Raw genomic sequence first — 26,020 nt, 5'->3', positions numbered from 1 at the left:
AATTAGCACTGTAATATTAGGGCTACCTTCTGTTATAAACATTTTCCTATTTTTAGCCAAGTAGGACGCCAGGGAAACAAAAATGTTGGAGTTGGGTGTTTTCTCCGGTACTGTGTTAAGTGTCTTGAACTCTTTTTATCTATTGCTTAGCAACTAAAATACTTTCACCATTCAGTTAGTAACACAGGGAGATGCCAGATTTTCTCTCTCTTCGGTTTCCCTTTGTGCCTTTTTTAACCCCTCCTGGGGTTTTAAGTTAATAAAGGAATATATTTTTTTTAAAGAAAGGATATATTATGTAAGGACAGTGGGATTAAGACAAATTTTTAAAAGGACGTAAATACTAGCAATAACTTTAGAGAGTAAAATTACAACAAAAAGGATGACTGAAAAGGAAGGAACGTGATTTATGGGGAGATTGAAATGAATGGCAATAGTGTGGGAACTATTCATTTATGTGTAGAATGCTCATCACTTAAAAAAATCTGATAAAGTTGTATCTTGACCAAATAACTTTTACTAGGCATGGATCTTTGATGTACCCTATCCTCTTACTATTTGTTACTATTTTATATGCAAGTCTCTATCTAGTTAGATATTCTCAGGAAGAGAATCAAAACACTGCTAAAATGGGCTTTGGCTGTAAATAATTCACATCACCATTCTTTCTACCTTTTGTTGGTTGGTTATTATATGATACAATTACAACCCTTTAAAGAAATCAACTAAATAATGTATAGTTGTATTTCAAGACTTCACACACTTGCTCTAATCCCAGACCCTTAGGGTGGAACCCAGGCACCTTATTTTTCTTTCAAGTTCCAAAGTGTTTCTGGTCTTATTGTCAGGATACAGAACCATTACCTAATTTAGTGGGTGTGTATTTGTCAACGTTTTAAACAATAAGCAGTGTATAAAAGCCACAAGAGGGGCTTCCCTGGTGGCTCAGTGGTTGAGAGTCCGCCTGCGGATGCAGGGGACACGGGTTCGTGCCCCGGTCCGGGAGGATCCCACATGCCGTGGAGCAGCTAGGCCCGTGAGCCATGGCTGCTGAGCCTGCGCGTCCGGAGCCTGTGCTCCACAATGGGAGAGGCCACAACAGTGAGAGGCCCGCGTACCGCAAAAAAAAAGCCACAAGAGAGAAATGATTTTTTTTGTAAATTGGAATAAAACACAACTTAAAGATTATGAGGTATCTGTGTCAGAGATGGTTTAAATAAGAATGCTTTTCTCCCCCCCTTTTGATGCTTCCTTGTTTATAACCCATAGAATCAAACCCTTGATCAAGTAAATGATCTAGCAGAAGGATAATTGCCAAATTTTAAAACCATAAAACTTTACTCTTTGGTTACAACATGTGATAGAAATAGGTAAAAGTTAATTAGGGAGGATCCAGTTGAGCTACAAAACAGCCTTTAAAGGTGAAAAAGATTAAGCGGTTGCTTCCTGAAAAAAATTAATAGACTTATCAGCCTTTGGTAAAATGTAGTGTTCATATCGTATGAAAAACTAAAAGTTAAAATGAAGAAACTAGATAATGTCAGCATGGCTAGATCTTTAAAACTGTCAATTGTCAGTCATATCTCAGTGAAGCCGAGGGAAAGAAACTATGTCAAATGGAAAGAGCAAACTGCAGAAGGATTTCTACAATATACTATTTATATAAAATTTAGTAACCACACAACTATATTTATGAAATTCATACACATGCTGTGAAAATACAGACAGGAAAAGACACCAAAGTCATGAAAGTGATTATCTCTAAAGAAGGAACAAAGGAAGGAAATGGCGCTGAAGAAAGGTACAAAGTTCCATAAGTTTTAGATCTTATGTTTAAAAGAAAAACAGACAAGTGCAGCAAAATCTTAACATTTGTTAATTCTAGATGATGGTTTCATAGGTTTAAATATTCTGGGTTTGCATTTTAGAAATACAAAAGCAAAAAAAGAAAAATTTCAAAATAAGCTAGGATTTAATATGTGAAATTAAAGGATTTTCAGAGACAGGTGTGTTTACAATAAATTGAAAATACTGCTTTAAAAGGGTCTTAATGTTTTATGTGTATCAACAGGTATTAGAGAGTTGTAGACTTACTTAGACCTAGTTTTTATGTCTCCCCTGAAATATAATTTTATAGATAAAGTTTGTTAAAGATATCTTGGTGACTCTTATAAACCAGAGTATACCATTACATAACTTATCTAAGTAGATGTGAATTTTTATGTGTTGCTTTTGGTTGATGGTGTGCTGAGAACCCCTTTATTTCGGAGTAGATAATTGATTGAATTTAAGTTCAGTTTTGAGAATACCAGATAAAGCAGATTAGGGGAAAAAAAACTTTTCTGTTTCAAAAGAATGTACCCATTCTTTTTTTTAAATAATTTTTTTAATCGTTAATTTATTTTTGGCTGCATTGGGTCTTCGTTGCTGCGCGCGGGCTTTCTCTAGTTGCAGTGCATGTGCTGCTCATTGCAGTGGCTTCTCTTGTTGTGGAGCACGGGCTCTAGGCACATGGGTTTCAGTAGTTGTGGTGCGCAGGCTCAGTAGTTGTGGCGCACGGGCTTAGCTGGTCTGCGGCATGTGGGATCTTCCCGGACCAGGGTTCGAACCTGTGTCCCCTGCATTGGCAGGCGGATTCTTAACCACTGTGCCACCAGGGAAGCCCTGTACCCATTCTTAATTGAAGTTTATAATGGACACATTTTTATTTCTATAAGGATTAGTTTCTTAAGTATTTCTGAAAGTTGATAGAATCAGTGTCTTATTAGGATTTGTGCCTTGCTCAATACCATTAGAAAGAACAAGTTAGCTTAATTCTTTTTGTATACTATTTTAGCAAAGAATGGCTCAAGAAGTACTGACACATTTAAAGGAGCATCCTGATGCATGGACAAGAGTCGACACAATTTTGGAGTTTTCACAGAATATGAACACGAAAGTAAGCAAGTGGTGGTTTTTTAAATCCATTATTTCTTCTTTTCTTCCAGTCATAAACTTTGAGGAAGGTATCTCATTTTTAGTATTAGCATTTGTTATCTCAAATCATTTAATAATGTTAACTTATTACAAAATTTAGTCTTAAACATAGAATTAATTCTTGCAAATAGTCCTAAGAATTATAAATGAAGTTTTGAAATTGGGACTAGTATGCAAGGTGGCTTTTTTTTTGTTGTTTGGGGGGTTTTTTTGGTTTGGTTTTTTTTTTTTTTTCTTTTTAGAATATGTGTACAGATCTCAGCATAAATTCTGAATGTTATTCAGAGATGAAACATAACATCAGAGGAATTATTTTGGGCAAGTAATCAATATAACACAGGCTAGGCACCTCCAAAACCAAGTTGTGTGGGCAGCGTAAAACCCTACTCCATGGTACCAATGCTTTTAATGGGACAGCACTCAGTTTTTATTTGCAATTGAAAATGTTATCATTTGGGTCCTTTTTTCTTAAGTTTGAACAGAAGGGTTGATCAAAATGTGTTTTGACTGTTTAGGCTTGATGATTCACACTTCTCTTTAAACTGCCTTAAAGTAGTAAAATACCATGCATGGCATTCTGTTTAAATACACACAAGGTTTCCACTTGGTATACATTGTGTTAAAACAGAAAGTAGCCATGTTCACCTCTGTTTCTGAAATCAGACTGTGGTAATTAACAGTTTTAAAATATTAACTAGTTTTGACATCTTATAAATTTTAGGGCAAAAATACAGTCCAGAACTTCCTCAAAGTGCTAACCTTAAGTAACATAACAGTGTTTGCCTGTTTGCTTGCCTGGTAAATTTTGCTTTTTATACTGACAGACATTACTAATGTTTAAGTTGATTTATCAACAGTATTTTTAAAAACTCAAATTTGTCTTGTGAAAAATGAGATGATTAGAGGAACAGAAAGAAAGCAACAGGTAAAGAATTCTTCCATTTACATAAATTACAAATGATTTGGTGCTAAATTTATGCACTATGACATTTGGCTTTTATGCAATCATTTTTTTTTCTTTAAAGATGTTAACACTACCTGATATTAATCATAATGTTCCATTATGTTGATTGCTTGTAATAGGAAGAAAAGGGGTGTCTTCCTGTGCAACTGACACAGCTAGGCTTTGACGGCAGGCCTCCACAAGGTCTACCCTTTTGATTCCCTTTAACTGAATTCTGTTCATCAATTGTTTTTGTTTCATGGGCGGTGGGAGGGGAAAGGGGAATTCAATGCATAAAATAAGTATTTCTAAGGGCTCAGTAGAAATTTCTACCATAGGGATCATTTCATGCATTTATTTTTTTCATTTAGTCTTTGCTGTTCTCTGTCCCTCATCTTCATAACTCAGCAGTGGATTTCTCAAGTCCTGAGGTGTAAAGCAGAAACTTAATACTTCAAAATGATATTTGGATTATTTATGTATATCTCCAAAGTAGTTATTTATCATTGGCCCTCAGATTTGGCTATCACTTCAGATTTTTTAATCAAAATACTCCTTTTCAAAGAAATGTGAATTCTCATCATGTGTAGAGTCTTAATGTCTAGGAGAGATTGGGTTTTAGGGTACTGTGTTGGTGATCTGTGTATTCCTTTGAACTAATTAGTGAAAAGCTTTTATTGGGCTTCCTGCCTCTGACCTGTTTGCAGAAAGATGAAAAGATGAATTGTATCTTCAGCAAGCTTGTGCTACTTTTTTACAGTTGGAGAAAGGACTAGAGGTTAGTAAATAGGTAATCCAGGTAACAGTATCAGATATAAAGGCAGAAGTAAATAAATGCAACAATGAAGGGGGGGATATCCTGCAATTAAAAAGGGTACGCTGAAAATACATTGGCTAAATATGGTTAAGTTATCATTAAGATTAGTACTTCTTAACTGGTGTATTTATGGTGGGTTTTGTGTCTTAGTTTCTTAAAGATCTTTGTAATTGGTTGAGAATTAGCAAGAGGGTATATATTCCATGTAGTAAGAAGTGCATTTGTTTTGACTTAGTAAAACTTTTGACACTCTGATTTCATGCCTTTAAAATTAATTTAAAGCAAGTTTAGGGTAGTATGTTTTTAAAAGTTAATTTAGAATTTTAGTCAATGAGAAACTTACCTTTTTTGTTTATTTACATTTGTCTGAAACTTAGATCTATAAAGAGAGGTAAATGAACAGGAAAGAAAGCTTCACCATTTACTGCTGATTATGAAACTTTTTAATGGCATCAAATTTATAATTTGTAATTTCAGAATTTTGCTTTGGCCTTGTTTTTATTTTTGAAGTCTTTTTAAGGAATGTTCTGCAAATGTAGGATTTGGGTTGAAATGGCAAATTTTTCCTAAAAAGTACGAAATGTTAAAAATGAAAGAAAACAGCAAAAACACTGTTTGAGCACAATGTAGTTTGGGACAGTCTATATTGTGCTTTGGATAAAGTGTGCATTCACATGATCCCTTTGGTTGAAATACTAATGCTCCTATTTTATTGTGTGATGACTAACCATTTTAAAGATGAACTCTTATTCTCAGCCAAAACTTGCAATCTGAGGTTATATGTCTATATATGAATGAGTTTACCTTTCAGGTATTATAGCTGATTCTTCCCTAATTCAACCAGTTGAAGCATACCACAACAGTTTTGACCCTTTTCTTCCTCCTGTCTATCCACACTAATTGGTCATGATAATGATTTTGGGTAGTAACTCCTGTAGCCTTGTAAATTGTTATAAATATTCTTGACTATTTAGAGTGAGTAATCAACAGGAGGGACAAAATGGCTTGAAAGTGGTATTTGTATTTATTAACTTTCTTACATTTTTAGTTATCATTTTTATAGTTGGAAGGAATACCTGAAAGGTAGATACAGATTGCAACATTCATTTGTGTATTATTTTGACTGTGCACAAAAGTTTATCTTTAAATTAGTAGAAATAGCAACTCTAAGGGTGGGATTAAAATTTAAAATTAAACCCGTGGGCTGTCTTGCTGCTCCTTAAGTAACACACCAGTGATGTTTGTAAACACTTTCTGTAGAAAGTATCTGTGACAATACTTTAATACTTGGCCAAGAGCTTACAACTCCTAGAAGATGGTAGGAAGCTTGAGAGCATCCAAGCTGCTAAATTCTTAGGAGCCTGGTCGTGTTAAAGTACGTGAGCCTATAAGCAGTCATTTATGCTGTGAATTCGTATCTGGCTGCTACTTTTCCTTCTACAGACTAAGCCCATTTGGCTGCTAAGGGCTTTTTATTTGGTTCTTCCTCCTGGTGTGAGCATGTATAAACAGCAGGACGTTAAATAGAGTAGTAAACAATAAAGTGAGGAAAATGCATGAAAACTCAGTATATGGGCGAATAGATCCTTGTTTAATATATGTAATTAAACTTGGTAGCATAATGTTTTTGAAACTTTAGATGTAAATGTGTGAATGTCTGTCCATTTGTGAATCCTGGAAATTGCCAGTCTTACAGCAATATATTCACATGCTTCTATTCTCCAATTTTCAGTATTATGGACTACAAATTTTGGAAAATGTGATAAAAACAAGGTGGAAGATTCTTCCAAGGAACCAATGTGAAGGTAGGAAAGTGTTTTAAAGAATTGTAGATTCAGAATTTTATTATTCCTGGCATTTTTATTATCGTTGAGTATTGGACAGGAGGAATGTGTTGAATCTTTAGTAGTTTATTATGCTCTAATGGATTACTGCTTTCATCATGTTGCAAGGCAGGTTCTGTTTATATTTGGGGGCAGGGGAAGAATAAGGTTATCTTTGGGGGAAAGCAGAAACCACACTGGTCAAACTTCCTACAGTAAATATTGTGGTGAAAAATTGGTATCAACTTACAGTTAATCTAGACCATGTTTGAAATGAATGAAATTTGAATATGCGCTCTTATGTATTGTTTTAAATTCATCACACAGTAGCAAGTAATGAGTACTGTAATAAAAGGAATAACATAAATATAACAGCAAAGGAAAAAACAAGTTTTAAAAATCAAGATTTTAGCTTTTGAAATTCTGGGCATACCTTATAAGAGGTTGGCTTCTAAAATAAGGAAAGATCAAAAAATGAAGATGTGATGCCTGGTATTAATATTTTTACTTTTTCCTTTGTCACTACCTCAGTAAAAGTAGTCATGGTTTAAGAAACATGGGCAAAGTTAGTCTCTTGGAATTCTTTAATGCAGTTCCTTCCAGTTTTCACATACTGCCTTATTATCTACTTTGTTACTTGTTTAATCTCTGAAAAATAAAGAGAGAAGTCTGGATTTTAAAATGGGGTTATACTACTTTTGGTGTCGTTTTTTCCTATTATGTCCCCTTTCTTTGACAGTTGCTCTTTAAGATTTGTCTTTACCTGCTTTCTCATGTCATCTTTATGGTGGAATAGCGACCTGGATTTACTCAGTCTGACTTAAATCTTGACATCTTTCTAGCAACGTTTAGAGGTCACTGGGACAGTTTTTAACGGCAGTATCCCTTATACACCATAAACTGTGAATTAAGAATGATAGTATGGGAGGAAATAGTGCCCCCCCCCAAGAGGTTCCTGTTTCTTTAAATGTTTTTATTTTGGTTTGAAACCATTTTAGATCACATTCTGTGACTTTCTCAGAAATTAGTTAAGTACAGTTTGACTCTGGCCCAAATAGATCCTTTGTACTTCATTACTACTTTTAGGGACCTTAGGGGCAGTCCTGGTTCCTTTACTATTTTTTATACTTGTGGTTTGAACCTCAAATTTAACTTTGGGTATGGCTTACCATACCAACAAAAAAGTGTAATATTTTCCTTCAGTGCCATTTTACTATAAGTCCCTCTTTAATTTCTAAACACATAGACCTCTGCTTATTACATAAGGATTGTGCTAGATGATCCTCCCAAATTATTTTCCAGGTTTAAAATTATACTAGCTTATCAGTCATAGTTGTATTTGTTACTGAAAAAACTAGAGGCTAAAGTTCTCCCTGAGGACTTGACAGTTTTTGCTTTCTGCATGAATGGGAGTGGCATGTTTTGGTTTTTATCATAAAGTCAAAAGCTTCCATATATTTCTATGTAAGTATCAAATATATACATATTCCAGGGCATATGTATATTTAATATATGCCCTGGAATATGTATATATTTAATTTTAATTTTGAAAGTCTTACCATTCTTGTTTGGCAAAAACTGGTGGAGGCAGGGTGGTGATTATACTCCCTGAGTCAAGAGAATTCTATTTTATTCATGTGTTCCTATTCTGTATTAGTGAGATACTTCATTTCTCTGCAAGCAGTACTTATAAAAAAAACATCAATTAGAATCACCTTTCCCCTTGCATTTCCCCTTAACACTAGTGATAAGATTGAGTGGGATGTAAACTTTTAAAAAACTACCTGAAGTTCCTATCACCACATGTATGGTTTTCACTGTCAGTGAAGTCATTACATGGAAGGGAAAGTGTGATGTAATTTTTAGGGTCTTTCAGAGGCTCAATATTAGAAGAGCGTGTAAAATGGCTCCCAGAGAATGTTAGTGAACTCTGTCTAACTTTAGATATACAGCAGCAACTTGTGTTTTTAAGGTAATTGATCTCATTCATAAAACATTGAGAAATAAATTTATTCACTACTATATTTATAATTCTTTCCAACTTTGTCAATCCTAGGAGGCTTCTACAATCCTAAAATTTTGTATCTCGCGAAGTATACTAACATTTCTGAATGTTAATTTTCCTTCATCTTTAAGTAACTTCGATATTGGAAATAAATTAGTATACCCCCCAAAATATTGTACATTCCTTTTGTTTATAATTGTCATATCTTTTAAGCTGTTGTCTCCACTTTAGCTAGTCTTTGTCCATTTTAGTACCATTAGGCATTAAGACTATACAAATATATTCCCTACGTCAGAGTATTACAGGTAGGAAGATAAAACATGTTAAAAATGATATCATTTTTTTAAAAATATGATCATTAAATTAGGCATATATGTAATAAGTGCTAACACATGTTTAAAAGAGGGCAAAAATCAGGTTGGCTCCTTTGGACAAGCTCATTCATGAAAATGGCAGTGCTTGATGTATTTTAAAGGAAGGATAGGTTTGGTTATCAAAGCTATCAAACAGAAAGCCAAGATAAGTTGTTTTTTTGCGGGGGGTGGGGGTGGTTCGCGGGCCTCTCACTGTTGTGGCCTCTCCCGTTGCGGAGCACAGGCTCCAGACACGCAGGCTCAGTGGCCATGGCTCACGGGGCTGGCTGCTCTGCAGCATGTGGGATCCTCCCGGACCGGGGCACAAACCCGTGTCCCCTGCATGGGCAGGTGGACTCTCAACCACTGCGCCACCAGGGAAGCCCCCAAGATAGGTTTTGTACATTTTTTCCGATCCAGCATATATTTTATCAGCTTTCAGGTTCTTGTCCATAAGCGTACGTTAATTTTCACATGTTTGTTTAGTGGAATGGTGTTTTCAATTTAGGGCATTATCTAAAGCAGTTTGCCAGGAAAATACCTGACAGTTCTGGACTGAGTTAGATGTCTCTTGCTCTGTGTTCCCTTAGTGTGTCCTGTACCAGCGGATCACAAATGAGTAAAATTTTAATGAGCAAAAGACAGATAATAGCCAAGTAAGGACATGTTAAAAAACATTTAATTAAAAGGTATTTTAATAAAAACAGAGCAAGGGAGATATAACCTTCATAGTCATTTTAATGAATTTAGATTTATGTAATACAAAGTTAACAACATTGCTCTGATTTTTATCATTTTGCTTTAGCTCAGAAAAATGTTTCCTTTGGTCACCCCCATCCCCACCCACAGTTACCTTTATCCCACTTAGCTATCTATCACTGTTTTTCTCACTCTTTATCTTATCCTCCCAAATATAAGCTTAATGGTATCAGGGGTCAGAAAATGTCTTTATTGCATTCTTACTGCTTGGTATATAAGTGTTCAGTATATAATTATTCAATTAATGAATTACTTATTATTGAAGTACTTCAGTGACTAGCACCACTCCCTATTTGGGATTCATTCATCTATTTAAGAGCCTAATGACTTTCCAATATTTTTGCTCTTACACTTTTAAGTAAGTCAAGACAATTTTTCATTTTAAGATACTGAATGTAGTTCTCTGTGCTATACAGTAGGTCTTTGTTGTTTATTTTGTATATAGTAGTGTGTATATTTTAATCCCAAACTCCTAGTTTATCCCTCCCTCAATCCCCTTTCCCCTTTGGTAACCGTAAGGTTTTTTTCTATGTCTGTGACTGTATTTCTGTTTTGTAAATAAGTTCATTTGTATCATTTTTAAAGATTACACGTATAAGCGATATATGATACTCGTCTTTGTCTGCTTTACTTCACTTAGTAAAATAATCCCTAGGTCCATTCATGTTGCTGCAAATGGCACTGTTTCGTTCTCTTTTATGCCTGAGTAACATTCGTGTGTGTGTGTGTGTGTGTGTGTGTGTGTGTGTGAGAGAGAGAGAGAGAGAGAGAGAGAGAGAGAGAGAGCTTTATCCAGTCTTCTCTCACTGGACATTTAGGTTGCTTCCATAGTTTTTAAGGAACCTCCATACTGTTCTCCATAGTGGCTGTACATATTTACATTCCTACCAACAGTGCAAGGAGGGTTGCTTTTTCTCTACACCCTCTCCAGCATTTATTATTTGTAGACTTTTTGATGGTGGGTATTCTAGCTGGTGTGAGGTGATACCTCATTGTAGTTTTGATTTTCTTTTCTGTAATAATTAGCGATGTTGAGCGTCTTTTCATGTGCCTTTTGGCCATCTGTATGTCTTTTGGAGAAAATGTCATTTTAGATCTTCTGCCCATTTTTTGATTGCGTTGTTTGGGGGTTTTTTTGTTTTGTTTTTTGGGGGTTTTTTTGAGCTGTGTGAGCTGTTTGTATATTTTGGAGGTTGATCCCTTGTCAGTTGCATCATTCGCAAGTATTTTCTCCCATCCTGTAGATCATCTTTTTGTTTTGTTTGTGGTTTCTTTTGCTGTGCAAAAACTTTGAAGTTTAATTAGGTCCCATTTGTTTGTTCTTATTTAAGACAATATTTTTGACTCAAGAAAAAGAAATTTTAATACGTAAAGTGGAATAATTTCCAAATAGGGAGTGGTTACTAGTCATTGAAGCAAAGGTACACTAGGACTGTCAACGGTGTTGGTTCTTCTTTCTTGTCTGCAATACACATCAGCTTTCATTATAACCCTGGTTCCTCTTTTAAAATAATTTTGGTGCTTGGTTTAGAAGATTCAAACCATAAAGAAGTGGAGGGAGGCCTCCTTTGTCTCTCCCTGAAAAAAATCTTTATTAAGGAATCTCTATTATTTTAATTTAAATCAAAGGATTATATTTTAATCTGTTAAGGCATATGTCTTACAGATCATTATATTTCATGAGATATATACAAACTTGCTGACACTGAAAAGGGGAGAGGTGAATTTATGAAGAAAAGGTTCAAAGTGATAAAGCCATACTATCTTGATTGTCTTGCATGGTTATTGGGATATGATATAAGAGGTAATGTGTGTAAAGCCCTCTGCATATCTAGGTGCTGACTATGGATAAACACAACATGTATGTTGCCAGCCTTTTTCCATGAAAATACTCCCACTTCTCTCCATTTCACCAAGTAATCATATACTAGTCTCAGGTTACCTTGCGATTTCTGCAATAGCATCCTAACTGGGCTCCTTAACACCCATTTATGTGTGTCCCTTGTAATATATTCACAACAACGGATTTAGCATGATACTTTAAAGAACAGGACTAAATCAGGTCACTCACATGCTTAAAGTCTCTAATTGTACTGAATATCACATGTTTAACTTGTTGCCTTTAAGCAATACTGGCTTTTAAAAATTGTTTGCTTTTTTAAGTTTTATTAAGGTATATTTAGCATATACAATAGACTGTGTGTGTTAAAGTGTACAATTTGATAAGTTTTGACTCATGCATATACCTGTGAAAACACCACTGTAATCAAGACCACCTTCTTTGTGATTGCCCTCTCCTTTACCTCCCCAGCCCCCAATCTGCTTTCTGTCACTCACTTGATTAGCTAGGAGTAGAATGGATAGATCATATGGTAGGTGTATGTTTTTAGTTGCCCAACTGTTTTCCAAAATGGTTGTATCACTTTACATTCTCAGTAGCAGTATGCTTCCCATCCTCACCAAAGCTTAGTATGGTCAGTGTTTTTAATTCTAGCCACTATGGTACATATATAATTGTTTCTCACTGTGACTTCTGCTGTTGAGCATCCTTAACATCTCTGTGTGTATGTTTACTTATTTTAAGTTGATAGTGTTACTCCCTGTTGAACAGAGATAGTTGTTTCCTTTGTTGGTCATTTTGAAAAGAAAATTTAAGTGTTTGGGCTCTTTAAGCCCTTGGCTCTTAAGCAAATCCATGAGAAATTCCTTTTTTCCCCTCATAGAATGTAATGTTTAAAATATCAGTCTAATGGCAGATGTGACAGGCACTCCTATTCGTGTATTTTTGCCAGTTTTATAACATGATGGGATAATAAAGCAAAGATAATATTGATTAAATTTACATTTTATCTAATAAAACAAGGTGCTATTTTTCAAGATGTTCTTTTGCATTTCAGCATCATACATAATTGACAGAAAGTATTTTTAATTGACAGAAAGTATTTTCCCACCACTTCAGGTTAAGGTAACCATTTGATCCCCCCAAAGTTTCCTAGTTCGGTTCCATAAGAGGTCTTTACTTGAGACCTAACAACTCCTAATCCTTACCTTATTACATCCATGCAGGAGACAGGAACCACCTATAGACTTTATTAAAGGGGTGTGGATTTTATTATGATTGTTTTTTTGTTATAGGAAAAATTGTTGAATTTTTAATAAAATAAAAACTTGTTTTGTGATTAAATATACATAATGTTTACCATTTTAAGTGTATAGTTTATTGTCAGTAAGTAAATACATAGTATTGTGCAACCATCATTACTATTCATCTCCAGAATTTTTTCATCATCCCAGTTGAAACTACCGATTAAACATTAACTCTCCATTACACTCTCTCCCCAGGCCCTGTTAACCATTATTATGCCTTTTATCTCTATGAATTTGCCTGTATTAGGTAACTTATATGTGTACAATCATACAGTATTTTGTGTCTGGTTTATTTCAGTAGCATATGTTCCCAGGGTTCATCCATGTTGCAGTATGTAACAATTTCATTCCTTTTTAAGGCTGATTAATATTCCATTATACGTATATACCACTTTCTTTATGCATCCGTGGGTTGTTTCCAAATTTTGTCTATTGTAAATAGTGATGCTATGAACTTACTAAAATTTTAATTGCTGTATATATTTTAGAGTTTATCTGTTTAGGCTGTAAACCCTTTTAAGAGTAATAAATAAAGATCCATTCCTCTTAAAACTACTAAACATATAGGCAATAAGTTATAGTCTAATTCTAGCCTATCTATGGGAACCCTAGGTTAAGAACCCCTGCTTTTGAGGTTTTTTAAGCTATTCATTTCTTGTTTTGCTGTTTATTCTCATGAGTATTTTATTGAGTGAGGAGTAGGAACATTCTGCATTCCTTTGGACAATAAGTAAAGAGGACAGATAGCTGTATTTTAGTGACTATCTTTCTGATGATCATTGATGGTGGTTTAAATGGACAGATGTTTGTAATAACAGTATGACGTGGGAAAAGAGCCTTTCTTTCTTGCCAACAGGCATGTGAAAAGATGCTCAGTATCACTAATTATTAGATAAATGAAAATCAAAGCTACAATGAGGTATTACTTCACACCAATCAAAATGGCCATCCTCAAAAAAGTCTACAAATAATAAATGCTGGAGAGGGTGTGGAGAAAAAGGAACCCTCCTACACTATTGGTGGGAATGTGAATTGGTAATCCACTATGGAGAACGGTATGAAGGTTCCTAAAAAACTAAAAATAGAGTTAACCATATGATCCAGCAATTCCACTCCTGGGCATATATCCAGGAAAGATGAAAACTAATTCAAAAAGATACATGAAACCCAGTGATCATAGTAGCAGTATTTACAATAGCCAAGACATAGAAGCAACCTAAACACCCATCAACAGATGAATGGATAAAGAAGATGTGGAGGGTGGGTGTGGGTGTGTGTATACACACACACACAATGAAATATATCACTTAGCCATAAAAAGAATGAAATATTGCCACTTGCAGCAACATGGATGGACCTACAGATATCATACTGAGTGAAGTCAGTCAGACAGAGAAGGACAAGTATCATGGTATCACATGTGGAATCTTTAAATTTGATACAAATGAACATGTTTAAAAAACAGAAATACTCAGACATAGAAAACAAGTTTATGGTTACTGAAGGGGGGGAGGGATAAATTGGGAGTATGAGATTAACATACACTACTATATATATAAAATAAACAAGGATCTACTGTATAGCACATATATTGTGCTGTATTGAATATCAGTGTCTCATAATAAGGTATAACGGAAAGAATCTGAAAAAGGATGTGTATATTATTTCTATATAACCGAATCACTTGCTATACACCTCAAACTAACACAACATTGTAAAATATTTTAAAATGTGAAAGAAAAGAAGTTTCAGTTATACATGGCTTTGATGGAAGGATGTGATTACAGAGTAAACAAATATTTAAAGTGAATTTGATCGGATAGTATTGCACAATGGTTGGGACTGGATTTAACTCAGTTTTGTCTGATTGTAGCTTTACTTTTGTAAGAATGTATCAAGGCTTTGCATTTTCTGTGTTGTATGAAAATTAGCCACTATGAAAGCAAGAGATAGGAGTCTGCAACTTTTTTTTTTTCTTTTGGCTGCTTTGGGTCTTTGTTGCGGTGTGTGGGGCTTCTCATTGCAGTGGCTTCTCTTGTGTGGAGCACGAGCTCTAGCTGCGCAGGCTCCAGAGCGCAGGCTCAGCAGTTGTGGCGCACAGGCTTAGTTGCTCCACAGCATGTGGGATCTTCCTGGACCAGGGATCGAACCCGTATCCCCTGAATTGGCAGGCGGATTCTCAACCACTGTGCCACCAGGGAAGCCCCGGAGACTGCAACTTTTTAACTCATATTTTAGTTTTCACCATCAGTATGTTGCAGTCAGTAAGTTCTCATTTTAAAGGGTTTTAGTGAATCAAATTCTGTTATGCATTTCTTTTACCTTATCATTAAGTATCTAATATTTGCAAGATGTTCCTGGGGGATAGGATTGTTAATATTGCTGTGTAACTAACTTGCAAGATGATATATAACTTCTAAGTCAAGATGGGAGTTACTTAAATCTCAGCTTTTTAGCTAGCTAATGTTGATACTATCAACTTACAGGATTGTGTAGGCTATTTGGTGTTGCTTTGTTTTTATTTGAAATGGGACTGTCAAAATTTTTCTTGACTTTGAGAAAATAGAGTTGGATTATAAAAGATGCATGCATAAACTCTTGGATAAAGAGCATTCATGTGCCATAAGCTGCCTTCCAGTGAGTAGTTAAGCATTTTTATACTAGTGTACCTTGTTTTGAAGAAATTATACGTGACTGGTCCTTTAAAAAAAAAGTATTCCTTTTCAATAAATAATTCAAAGGTTTACTTTAATAACTTTGGAGGTGAATTTTTTTGTTCATATTTAGAAGAACAGGATGGGGGGCTATGGATATAAGTATGCTAGATCATTGTAGGAGTCCTTTGAAAAACTTAGTAACCATATAAGCATAATTGTGTTTGTCAAAGGCATACAAACTATGTATGAGAACTCTTCAGTGAAATATTCTTCAGTTTGTTTTTTTAATATATATATATTTCAAGTTTTCCTTATTCCCAAGGAAGAGCTTAGAAGGCTGCTGGAAGGAATATCCTAGTCTCTTCACATATACTTTCTGAATAATTGGAAACAGATAATTTCTGATTAGTATGGCTTTTATTGGATATGAAATCTTGTAAAGGTAGTTCCTGTTTTAAGAAATTTGTTTTACATAGATGTCACTTTTGCAACTGGCAGATGACTAATTCTTCTGGCACAAAGAATAAATAGACACTGGGATTGAAGTATTTTCTGTTAAATCTCAGAAGCTGAGCTTTCTCTGCTACTTGTAAACATTTGACTTTTCTCCCTTGATACGTGACACCCTTTTTTTTTTGGCCGTGCCACGTGACTTGTGGAATCTTAGTTCCCCACCAGGGATTGAACCCAGGCCACGCAGTGAAAGCCCGGAATCCTAACCGCTAGGCCACCAGGGAACTCCCACCATTTCTTTTTTATAGGTTCAGTTCACAATTGTAAAATTGTTCTTAATTGAACTGCTTTTATTTTTTTAATTCTGGGTAAACCATGGGAAGGAATTTGGGGAAAGGAGTTATGGTACTTAATCAGATAAGCTACATAGCAGTAGGAGATTCTAAACAGACACTTGTATGCAGTAGTACTTGATCAAAAAGGTGTTGTTTACGTATAGTTTCAATGCTTTGGGTGGATGGAAGCACTGATCATTATAGAGTGACGTTAAATTAAGAGACTTTAAAGTCTTTTTAAAGTCTCAGAGACTTTATTGTCTCTGAGATCCTTGTAGTTTTTTGGGGTTTTTTAGCTACTTATTTCACATTTTTCCTGCTTTCATGTTTTAGTCTTTGCTCCATCTACAGGTGAATTTCAGAAGCCTCTAAAAAAAGGGAGAGAAGGTATTTAATTGATTTAATTGATAACAGAAGAGTGAAGGATCAGTTTGATCCTGTTTTCTTATTCTCTGAGGGCTGAGAAAAGCCTCAAAACTCATGTGTTTCAACCAGAGGCAGGAATTGTAGTTCTACTCTTGTTCCTTACGACAGATTTAGAAGAAAACTACTGAATGTCTTATTATTGGTATTGTCAGTCATTTAATCTAAGAGAGTAGGATGTATTTTTGGTTTTGTTTAAACCACGTTTTTGCCTGTATTAGAGGTTTCAGAGGGGTGCTTTTTTATTTGTTTATAATGGCCCTTTTCCTTAATTTTTTTTTTGAATTTTATTCTGTTTTTTTATATAGCAGGTTCTTATTAATGTTATCTATTTATACATATTAGTGTATATGTGTCAATGCCAATCTCCCAATTCATCCCACCCCCGGCCACTTTCCCCCCTTGGTTCCTTATCTTTTTAGGGGCCTTAATGACAGTAATTCATCTGTAAAGAACAGGAGGGTCAACAGTATCAGAATTGTTTTGATTTGATCTAGTGGATATTAAGGACATGAGATTGTTGTGTGGGTTAACCTAACTAAATGGTATGATTTAGCACTCATTTTAAAATAAAACTTGTTCCCCTAGTCGGTTTGTTTGTTTGTTTTAATCACTTTATTGAATCTAGATCTGATTTTATTTTATGTGTCCACAAAGCCTCTTGTTTTTTTAAAATAATTTTAGACAATAGAAACATTGACCCAAAAAGTCAGAATGTACTTACACCTCTTAGTTTATCCTTTTAACAACTTAGACAACCATAATAAAATTATCACAACCAAACATTTAACATTGGTTCAGTACTATTAACTGAATTATGGACCTTAATTCAAATTTCACAAGTTTTCTCTCTTGTCCTTTTCCTAATCTACAATTTATTTAGTTGTGTCTCTAGTCTCCTTAATCTGTGACAGTTCTTAATTTCTGCTTATCGTCTTTGACACTGATGAGTTCTGGTCAGTTATTTTGTAGCGTATTTGAATTTAGGTTTGTCTGTTGTTTTCTCATGATTAGACTGGGGTTCCATATTTTGGGGCAAGAACACCACACAGGTGATGTGTCCTCAGTCCACCAAACCGGGGTACATTATGTCAACATGTTTAATTATTCATTTATTATTAATCTTTATCAGTTATGTTGGTACCCACTAGTTTTCTATTTACAGGATTACTATTTTCCACTTTGAAAGTGAAAAATATCTTGGGAGGATAATTTGACAGTATGCAGATAATGCATTTCTCCTGAAAGTGTTGCCCATTTGTTCTAGCATTCATTCATTGGTGGATCTTGTCTGCAACAATTAGTACTGTGGTCTTTGCCTAATGTAGAAATTTTTAAAATGTCAATAACATAGTTTTCAGTAGATTGTATGTGTTTGTATATAACAGTTAAGTTTTTGGCACCTGGCAGGCAGGTTTTTTAAATGATTCTTATATTGTGAACATTTTTAATACTTAACATTACATTTTCAGTTGATGAATAACCCTTACTTTGTGGCTTTATCGTACTTATGAAATTTTTCTGCAATTAGGAAATTATTAATGTTTTATGAAGGTGGTTTTAGCTCATGAAGATTACTATATTAAGGTAGTTTTACAATCAGATAAGCACTTTGTTGCCTTCAAGTTGACTAAATTTCTGGCTAACTCCTTATGGGTAAATTTCTTAGTATATTCCTTCTCAGTGGATGTTGAGTCCAGTGTTGTAGTTTTGTTAGATGAGACTTGGTACACACAGTTTAACAGAACCTTTATCTGTGAAGTTCAGATAGCTTTGCAAATTCGAAAATCTTCATAAGTCATTTGGTGGCAAAAGCTAAATTATTAAACAGATGTGAGAGTAGTCTTTATTCTTTGTAGTGGGAAATAATAATTTGTTGGATTAGGGAATCTGTTTCAGACCCTTTGGGTATGTAAGTAAGTGTACCACATTACTTTAAAGTTTGGGGGGAGCTGTGGTAGATGCCAAGTAAATTCTGAATGATGCAAATTAAAATCAAAGGCAGAAGTCAACTGTTGGAAGAATAAAAGGCATGAAGTCTTAACTGTTAAGAACAGATTATACTATTAAGGTACCCTTAAGTGAAGAATACTACAAATAAAAACTTCCTCCTTAACTCTGTTTTTTCCTACATTGTAGGACAAACAAGTTAAAATTACTTATAGGATTAGCTTAATGCTATAATTAAAATCTGAAAAGGATTAACATCTGTCCTTGATTTATAAATATTTTACATAAACTTATTTATAGTGCTCACAAAGTTATGTCTTCAAGGTTTTTGTAGTTTTAACCCACAAAAATAATGTGTTTATTTAAATGAACAATACCTTAGTCCTTTATGGGGCTTTTTGTTTTGGTTTGTTTTTAATTTAAAAATCACAGCTTGGTATACTTGACTGTCTAACATTAAAGAATATCTTAGAATACAGTAGTTCGTAATTGTTAAACCAATATTTTGTAAAGTTTAACAAAAACTAAAAATTTAAAGGTGTAGTACACTAAGCTAATTGGCATTTTTCAAAAATGCCATAATTGGCGATGGGATTCAGGTGTATCATCTGACTTTACTCTGCCCTCCCCCACCCCCAGTTTTTTTGGTTCCTGAAGATGTATTAGCATGCTATGAAAGTGTTGAATAATTTTTTTTTAATAGGGATAAAAAAATATGTTGTTGGCCTCATTATCAAGACGTCATCTGACCCAACTTGTGTAGAGGTAAGAGCTTTTTTGCAGATTATTGTGAGACTATAAAATCATTTAAATATTGGGTCTTCGACTTAAAACCCACTTCTGTCACAGACATACAGACACATGTATGCACAATCATTTACAATAGATCTGCAGTCTTTTTTTTTTTCTCTCTCTGGGGGGGTGTGGGTTGCCTACATTTGTTATTTATGTTTCTATTTTAAGTCCTCGTTTAATCTAAACTTTTTTCTTTTCTTAGAAGGAAAAGGTATATATCGGGAAATTAAATATGATTCTTGTTCAGGTAAGTTTTTAGTTGACACACTGTTTCCCTGAGAAGGATTAAGTGCTTCAGTTCAGGCTGAGTGGTTGAACAAATAGTCTAACCTACTTTTATCGAATAACTGAACTAACATCTTGCAGAGTAGTGATAGTAATCTTCACAGTTATTACAATAGTTAGCCTGCTGTCTAGCATTTAAAATTGTTAATATGCTGTGGTAGGAAACATCAAATATGGTACTGTAAAACCTTCACTTCTTTGGCTCCAATATAGATTGAACTCATTAAAAAATTTCTCATCTAATGCAAATGAAAACTACAATGAGGTATCACCTCACACTGGTCAGAATGGCCATTATCAAAAAATCTAGAAATGATAAATGCTGGAAAGGGTGTGGTGAAAAGGGAACCCTCCTGCACTGTTGGTGGGAATGTAAATTGTTACAACCACTATAGAAAACAGTATGGAGGTTCCTTAAAAAACGAAAAATAGAGCTACCATATGACCCAGTAGTCCCACTACTGGGCATATACCCTGCAAAAACCATAATTAAAAGAGACATGTACCACAATGTTCATTGCAGCACTATTTACAATAGCCAGGACATGGAACCAACCTAAATGTCCATCAACAGATGAATGGATAAGGAAGATGTGGCACATATATACAATGGAATATTACTCAGCCATAAAAAAGAAACGAAATTCAGTTATTTGCAGTGAGGTGGCTGGACCTAGAGTCTGTCATGCTTAAGTCAGAAAGAGAAAGACAAATACCATATGCTAGTGAATATATATGGAATCTTTGAAAAAAAAAAAAGGTACTGATGAACCTAGTTGCAGGGCAGGAATAAAGATGTAGACATAGGGAATGGACTTGACACAGGGTGGGAGGGGGAAGCTGGGGCGAAGTGAGAGTAGCATCGACATATATAGACTACCGAATGTAAAATAGTTAGCTATTGGGAAGCAGCAGCATAGCATAGGGAGATGGGCTCGGTGCTTTGCAATGACCTAGAGGGGTGGGATGGGGAGGCTCAAGAGGGAGGGGATATGGGGACATATGTATACATATGGCCGATTCACTTTGCTGTACAACAGAAACTAACACAGTATTGTGAAGCATTTATACTCCAATAAAGATCTATTAAAATAAAAATTTTTTTTCTCATCTGTCTCATACTGTGCATGTTTCCTTTCCATGTCCACTATCTCAGTCTTATTAATTCATTGAAAAAAATGCCTTTAAATTCAAGCATCCCTTTAATTGATCTCTATAATTAGCCTGTTTTTTAGTCTTTCTATATTTGTAACTTCAGAAATTTTAAGTTTACCTACCTTTAATAATATGTCCAAAAAATTTCTTGAGAACATTAATTAGTATGTGAGGGAAAAAATTTTTTTATTTAATAAGTTATAGAAACATTGGGTTTTCCTAAACACTTGGATTTTCACTAAGTTAAACTGGCTTTTATTGAGGACTTCTTGTTGTTAGCATATCTCTGAATGGGAAGAGGGAGGAGTCCAAAGAGGTTAAGTTACTTACCTCTTCCTTAACAGGTGCTATTACAGAATATTGTTGGGAAATCCCTAGCATACAGAATCAACAGTACAGACCTTAAAATTGAATACAGTCCATTAGGCTTTTGGTCAAAGATGATTCTGTCCCCAGCTATAATGCTTCTTTCCTTCCAAATTTGTATCTCCAAACCCTACCTATATTTCAGGGCCCAGATTCCAGCCAAAGAAAATAATCTTTCCCTGCCCATCACCTTTTTATCATTTAGAGTTAGATCTTATAGTCTCTTAGGATAATTTGCACATATCTGGCAAATATTGATATGCATACACATTAGAGCTAGATTAGACGAATCAGGATAATTGAGAGGAGGAACAGGGCATTTGAGACACAGAACTTTGTGTTGTAGTTTCTACTCTGTACATTCTATAGAGGGCAGCACATTTCCTGTCTTAATAAAGGGGAAGAAAATGAAAGGTGGTTGATATTTGCTCCTGCTTTTGGTATCACACAATTTCTATGAAGTTTGTTTTCTTTACCATTGACAAGTGAAATGAAATTAACATTTCCTATCTTATTTTAGATACTGAAACAAGAATGGCCAAAACATTGGCCAACTTTTATCAGTGACATTGTTGGAGCAAGTAGGACCAGTGAAAGTCTCTGTCAGAATAATATGGTGATTCTGAAACTCTTGAGTGAAGAAGTATTTGATTTCTCTAGTGGACAGATAACCCAAGTGAAAGCTAAGCATTTAAAAGACAGGCAAGTAATTGTTTTGGAATTTTTAAGTAATTTCTCTAGTAATTTCAAGGAATTTGGAGGGAGATTGTAAATTATTAAGGAACTATGATTATTAAAAGTTAATACACAGTTCTTTTTTACTACAAATTTAAATAGTGCTAAAGTGGCCTTATCTAAATATGGAGGCTTGAAAAATATGTATGACGTTACAGCAAAATTAACTTCATGCATGTCATGTGGAAGGAATATAGGTTAAGAATTCCCAAAAAACTTTGGAATCTGATTTATATGATGTCTAGTTAATCATAGGTCCAAGGATATGACTTGTGTCCAGATGTCTGCTTTATTCTTAATATTCCTACATTTTATCAGTTTCCCTATAGTTAACACCAGGAACATTCCAGATTTTATTTTCTTCAACATAGTAATAAAATGTGTTTAGTCATTAGGGAACAGTCATGTTTTACCTTTATGTATTCAGACTAACTTCAGAATTTAGGATTTTTTCTCTGGTTTGGTGTCTAAGCACATTTTAGGTTTGGGGATATATCGAACACCACTTCTCGCACTTTATCCCACTTGGGGATATATCGAACACCACTTTTGGAGAGTTCTCTTTTGACTGTCTTGATTTAAAAGACTAGGTTGAGGGACTTCCCTGGCTGTCCAGTGGTTAAGACACCGCGCTTCCAGGGGGTGTGGGTTTGATACCTGGTTGGGGAACTAAGGTCCCACATGCCATGCGGTGTGGCCAAATTTTAAAAGAATAAATAAAAGATGTGATGTGATTGAAATTATTCAAATAGAGTAAGGATGACATGAAAACCAAACCTTCAAGAAATGAACTTAAGTGCTATTTATAGGTGGGTTTTAAGAGATATTTACACATAGTTTTAATAGCTTTGTAACTTTCGATGAAGTTATTGATATCTGTGTTTATAAATAGAAGTAACTCAAGTTTTCAGTGGCTGCTGAAATGTTAGTATGTAAATACAGTATTCATTTCTATGTGTGTTCTAAACTGATCAATTTTTTTTTTAGCATGTGCAATGAATTCTCACAAATTTTTCAGCTTTGTCAGTTTGTGATGGTAAGTGCTTTTAATTTCATTTTTAAAAATAATTAATTATATAGGAAGATGATAATTTACAATCATGTTTTTGTTGTAGGAAAATTCCCAAAATGCTCCACTTGTACATGCAACTTTGGAAACGTTGCTCAGATTTCTTAACTGGATTCCGCTTGGATATATTTTTGAGACCAAGTTAATCAGCACATTAATTTATAAGGTATGGTGAATACATTTCAGTTATATTTATCACTGGATAGTGGTGTGTATTTTGTTAATTTGTAATGCTCTTTTGAATATTAAAACCATTCCACATTCACAGCCATAATCAACCTTGTTTCTGAGATGAGGAAATTGCTCAGAAGAACTTTTCTGTAGTTTCAGCTACTAATTCTTAAAAACCGTGTCAGAATTTTATGATTCTGCCACTCATACCAGGCAGTCTCCCAAATTCTATGTGAACAACTAATAATGAATTTGGTTTCCTTTTAGTTGCAGTAGCATGTAATACTTATGTAAAGTCTTACAATTGTTCATCCAGAGATAGTTACCAACTGGTTGTATTTCCAGATGTTTTCTAATCAGATATAATGAGTAAGTTATGTATTTAATCAAGCAGACTATTATAACTTACGTTTGGGGCTTTGTAGTTCAGGGCTTGATATGGTCATATTCTAATCTGAATTTACTATGTTAGAGCCACCATTTTATCCATAGACGGTTTATTTTAAATTGTTTGCCATTGTCAACAGTAGTGCAGGAAATACTGGACATTTATGCACTTGTCCAAATATTTATTTGGTATAAATTTTAATATGTGTAAGTATTGGATCAATAGGTATGTCCATTTTTAAGGCTTCTGATGCTTACCAAATTGCCACCCCCTAATGGGAGGCTATTTTTATACCTTCTCAACAGTTAAATATGAAAGAGCCAGTTTTTCCACACCTTATTAATCCTAGGTATATTTCCCATCCCTTAAAATCCTAAACAATTAAAATCTTTTTAGATTATACAGAAAACATGATGTCTTTAAAAGTCATGTAATAGATCGTGGGGGAAGTTTCTAAGCAACTTTGTGTTTTCCAGGTGTCTGAGGACACATCAAAAGAAAGCACAGTATACTCCTAAAGCATTTACTGTCTATTGGATGGATAACGAAATTTCCTTAAAATATATGTGCCCAAAAAAACCCTATCACCACCTATTTGCCTGATATTTTTCCTCTGTGTTCCTGATTTTTAAATCCTTTATTTTTTTAACTGTTAATTTTAAGTGCTTCAGGCCATTTAATTTTACGCTTCCTTCCCCCCCCACCCCCTTTTTTTAAATTAAAATAGTTCCTGAATGTTCCAATGTTTCGAAATGTCTCTCTGAAGTGCCTCACTGAGATCGCTGGTGTGAGTGTAAGCCAGTATGAGGAACAATTTGTAACGCTATTTACGCTGACAATGATGCAGCTAAAACAGGTAATACAACACCCTTAAAAACTGACTAAACAATTTTAGTGCCTTAGAAAATGTTGGGTTTGAGTTGAACCATTTCAGCACAGCTTACCATAAATAGATGAGCTGTAATGTGATTGTATATTTATTATATAAAATGAAGGATAAGAAATTTTTATGAACATTTTGAAAATTCCTTGAAGTAAATGTTCTGGGAGTGTCATGGTAATTTATTTCTACAGAATTTAGAGGCTTGGTATCCTGGGGTTTAATATCAGTTCTGCCTTTGACCTTTCATCTCTTAAATGAAGGGATTAGCCAAGTGTTAGTCTGACTAGGTGTATATGAAATTAGAAGGTTAATCACAAAACTATATTACTATATATGTTCGTGATCTGAATCAACTTTTTACATTTTTAATAACACTAGGTGGGAAAACTCTGATGTAGGGAATATTTCAAAGCATAATCTTTGAGGAAATTTTACTACTTGCAACTTTTAAAAAAGTAAAAAATTAAGACAGAAAGTTACAAAAATGGATATAATAGACCAAGGCATTCTAGGGAAGAATAAGCTGTTTAACTCCATATGTTTTTTGTTTTTTTGTTTTAATTTATTTATTTGGTTGCACTGGGTCTTAGTTGTGGCAGGCGGGCTCCTTAGTTGTGGCATGTGAACTCTTTATTGTGGCATACATGTCTAGTTCCCTGACCAAGGATCGAATGTGGGCCCCCTGCATTGGGAACTTGGAGTCTTATCCACTGCGCCACCAGGGAAGTCCCACTCCGTATATTTTAAAATTAGTAAAAGGGTGGTGGAAATTTAGAACTTAAATGTAGTATCTTTGTTGTTTTTAAAATGAAGGGCTTATGATCCATATTTAATCTTGCAGATGCTTCCTTTAAATACCAATATTCGACTTGCATACTCGAATGGAAAGGATGATGAACAGAACTTTATTCAAAATCTCAGTTTGTTTCTCTGCACCTTTCTTAAAGAACATGGTCAACTTATAGAAAAAAGATTAAATCTCAGGGAAACACTCATGGAGGTAGGCTTTCTGGAGCCTTTGACTTCTGAAATTAATAATAAAAACTTAAAGTATGCCTTTGTTCTAAAAATTCCTATACCTTTTAACATATCTTCTTACCTGTTACTTGTCTGTGCAGTATAAATATATGTTGTCAATTCTGAATTATAGTTGTTAAAAGCCAAGTGTCACGATTTTTGTGTTCTACTCAATACCAGATCAGTAATTTATAATGAAAATTAAATTCCTAAAGCATGTGCAGATTTGTGATTTCTAAGATGAAAAGTTTAAAGACCTTATTTTAAAATTGAGATGTAATTCACATAACATAAAACTATCCATTGTAAATTGTTTGATTCAGTGGCATTTAGTACATTCACGGTGTTGTCAACCATTACCTATTCCAAAACATTTTCATCACCCACAAAGGATGATGTACCCGTTGAAACAGTCACTCCCTCAATCTGCTCTACCCTCCAGTCCCTAGCAACCAGTAATTTGCTTTACATCTCAATGGATTTAACTATTCTGAACCTTTCATATAAATGGAATC

The 26,020-nt window shown here is 34.5% G+C and overlaps 1 protein-coding gene across 1 annotated transcript in view; it reads left to right on the top strand.

Annotated features, from left to right (window-relative positions):
* XPO1 (exportin 1) overlaps window positions 1-26,020 on the top strand; it is a 42,365-nt gene that overhangs the window by 6,704 nt on the left and 9,641 nt on the right. The window contains exons 3-11 of the mRNA XM_082643309.1: window positions 2,837-2,938; window positions 6,469-6,541; window positions 19,345-19,406; window positions 19,639-19,683; window positions 21,763-21,944; window positions 22,965-23,013; window positions 23,093-23,212; window positions 24,333-24,461; window positions 25,330-25,488. Coding sequence (XP_082499435.1) covers window positions 2,837-2,938; window positions 6,469-6,541; window positions 19,345-19,406; window positions 19,639-19,683; window positions 21,763-21,944; window positions 22,965-23,013; window positions 23,093-23,212; window positions 24,333-24,461; window positions 25,330-25,488 — 921 coding nt within the window. The remainder of the gene's footprint in view (window positions 1-2,836; window positions 2,939-6,468; window positions 6,542-19,344; window positions 19,407-19,638; window positions 19,684-21,762; window positions 21,945-22,964; window positions 23,014-23,092; window positions 23,213-24,332; window positions 24,462-25,329; window positions 25,489-26,020) is intronic.

The sequence above is a fragment of the Mesoplodon mirus genome, assembly GCF_964341445.2.
Source record: "Mesoplodon mirus genome assembly, chromosome: 14".
Classification (NCBI taxonomy): domain Eukaryota; kingdom Metazoa; phylum Chordata; class Mammalia; order Artiodactyla; family Ziphiidae; genus Mesoplodon; species Mesoplodon mirus.
This window is presented reverse-complemented; position numbering and strand designations above follow the sequence as displayed.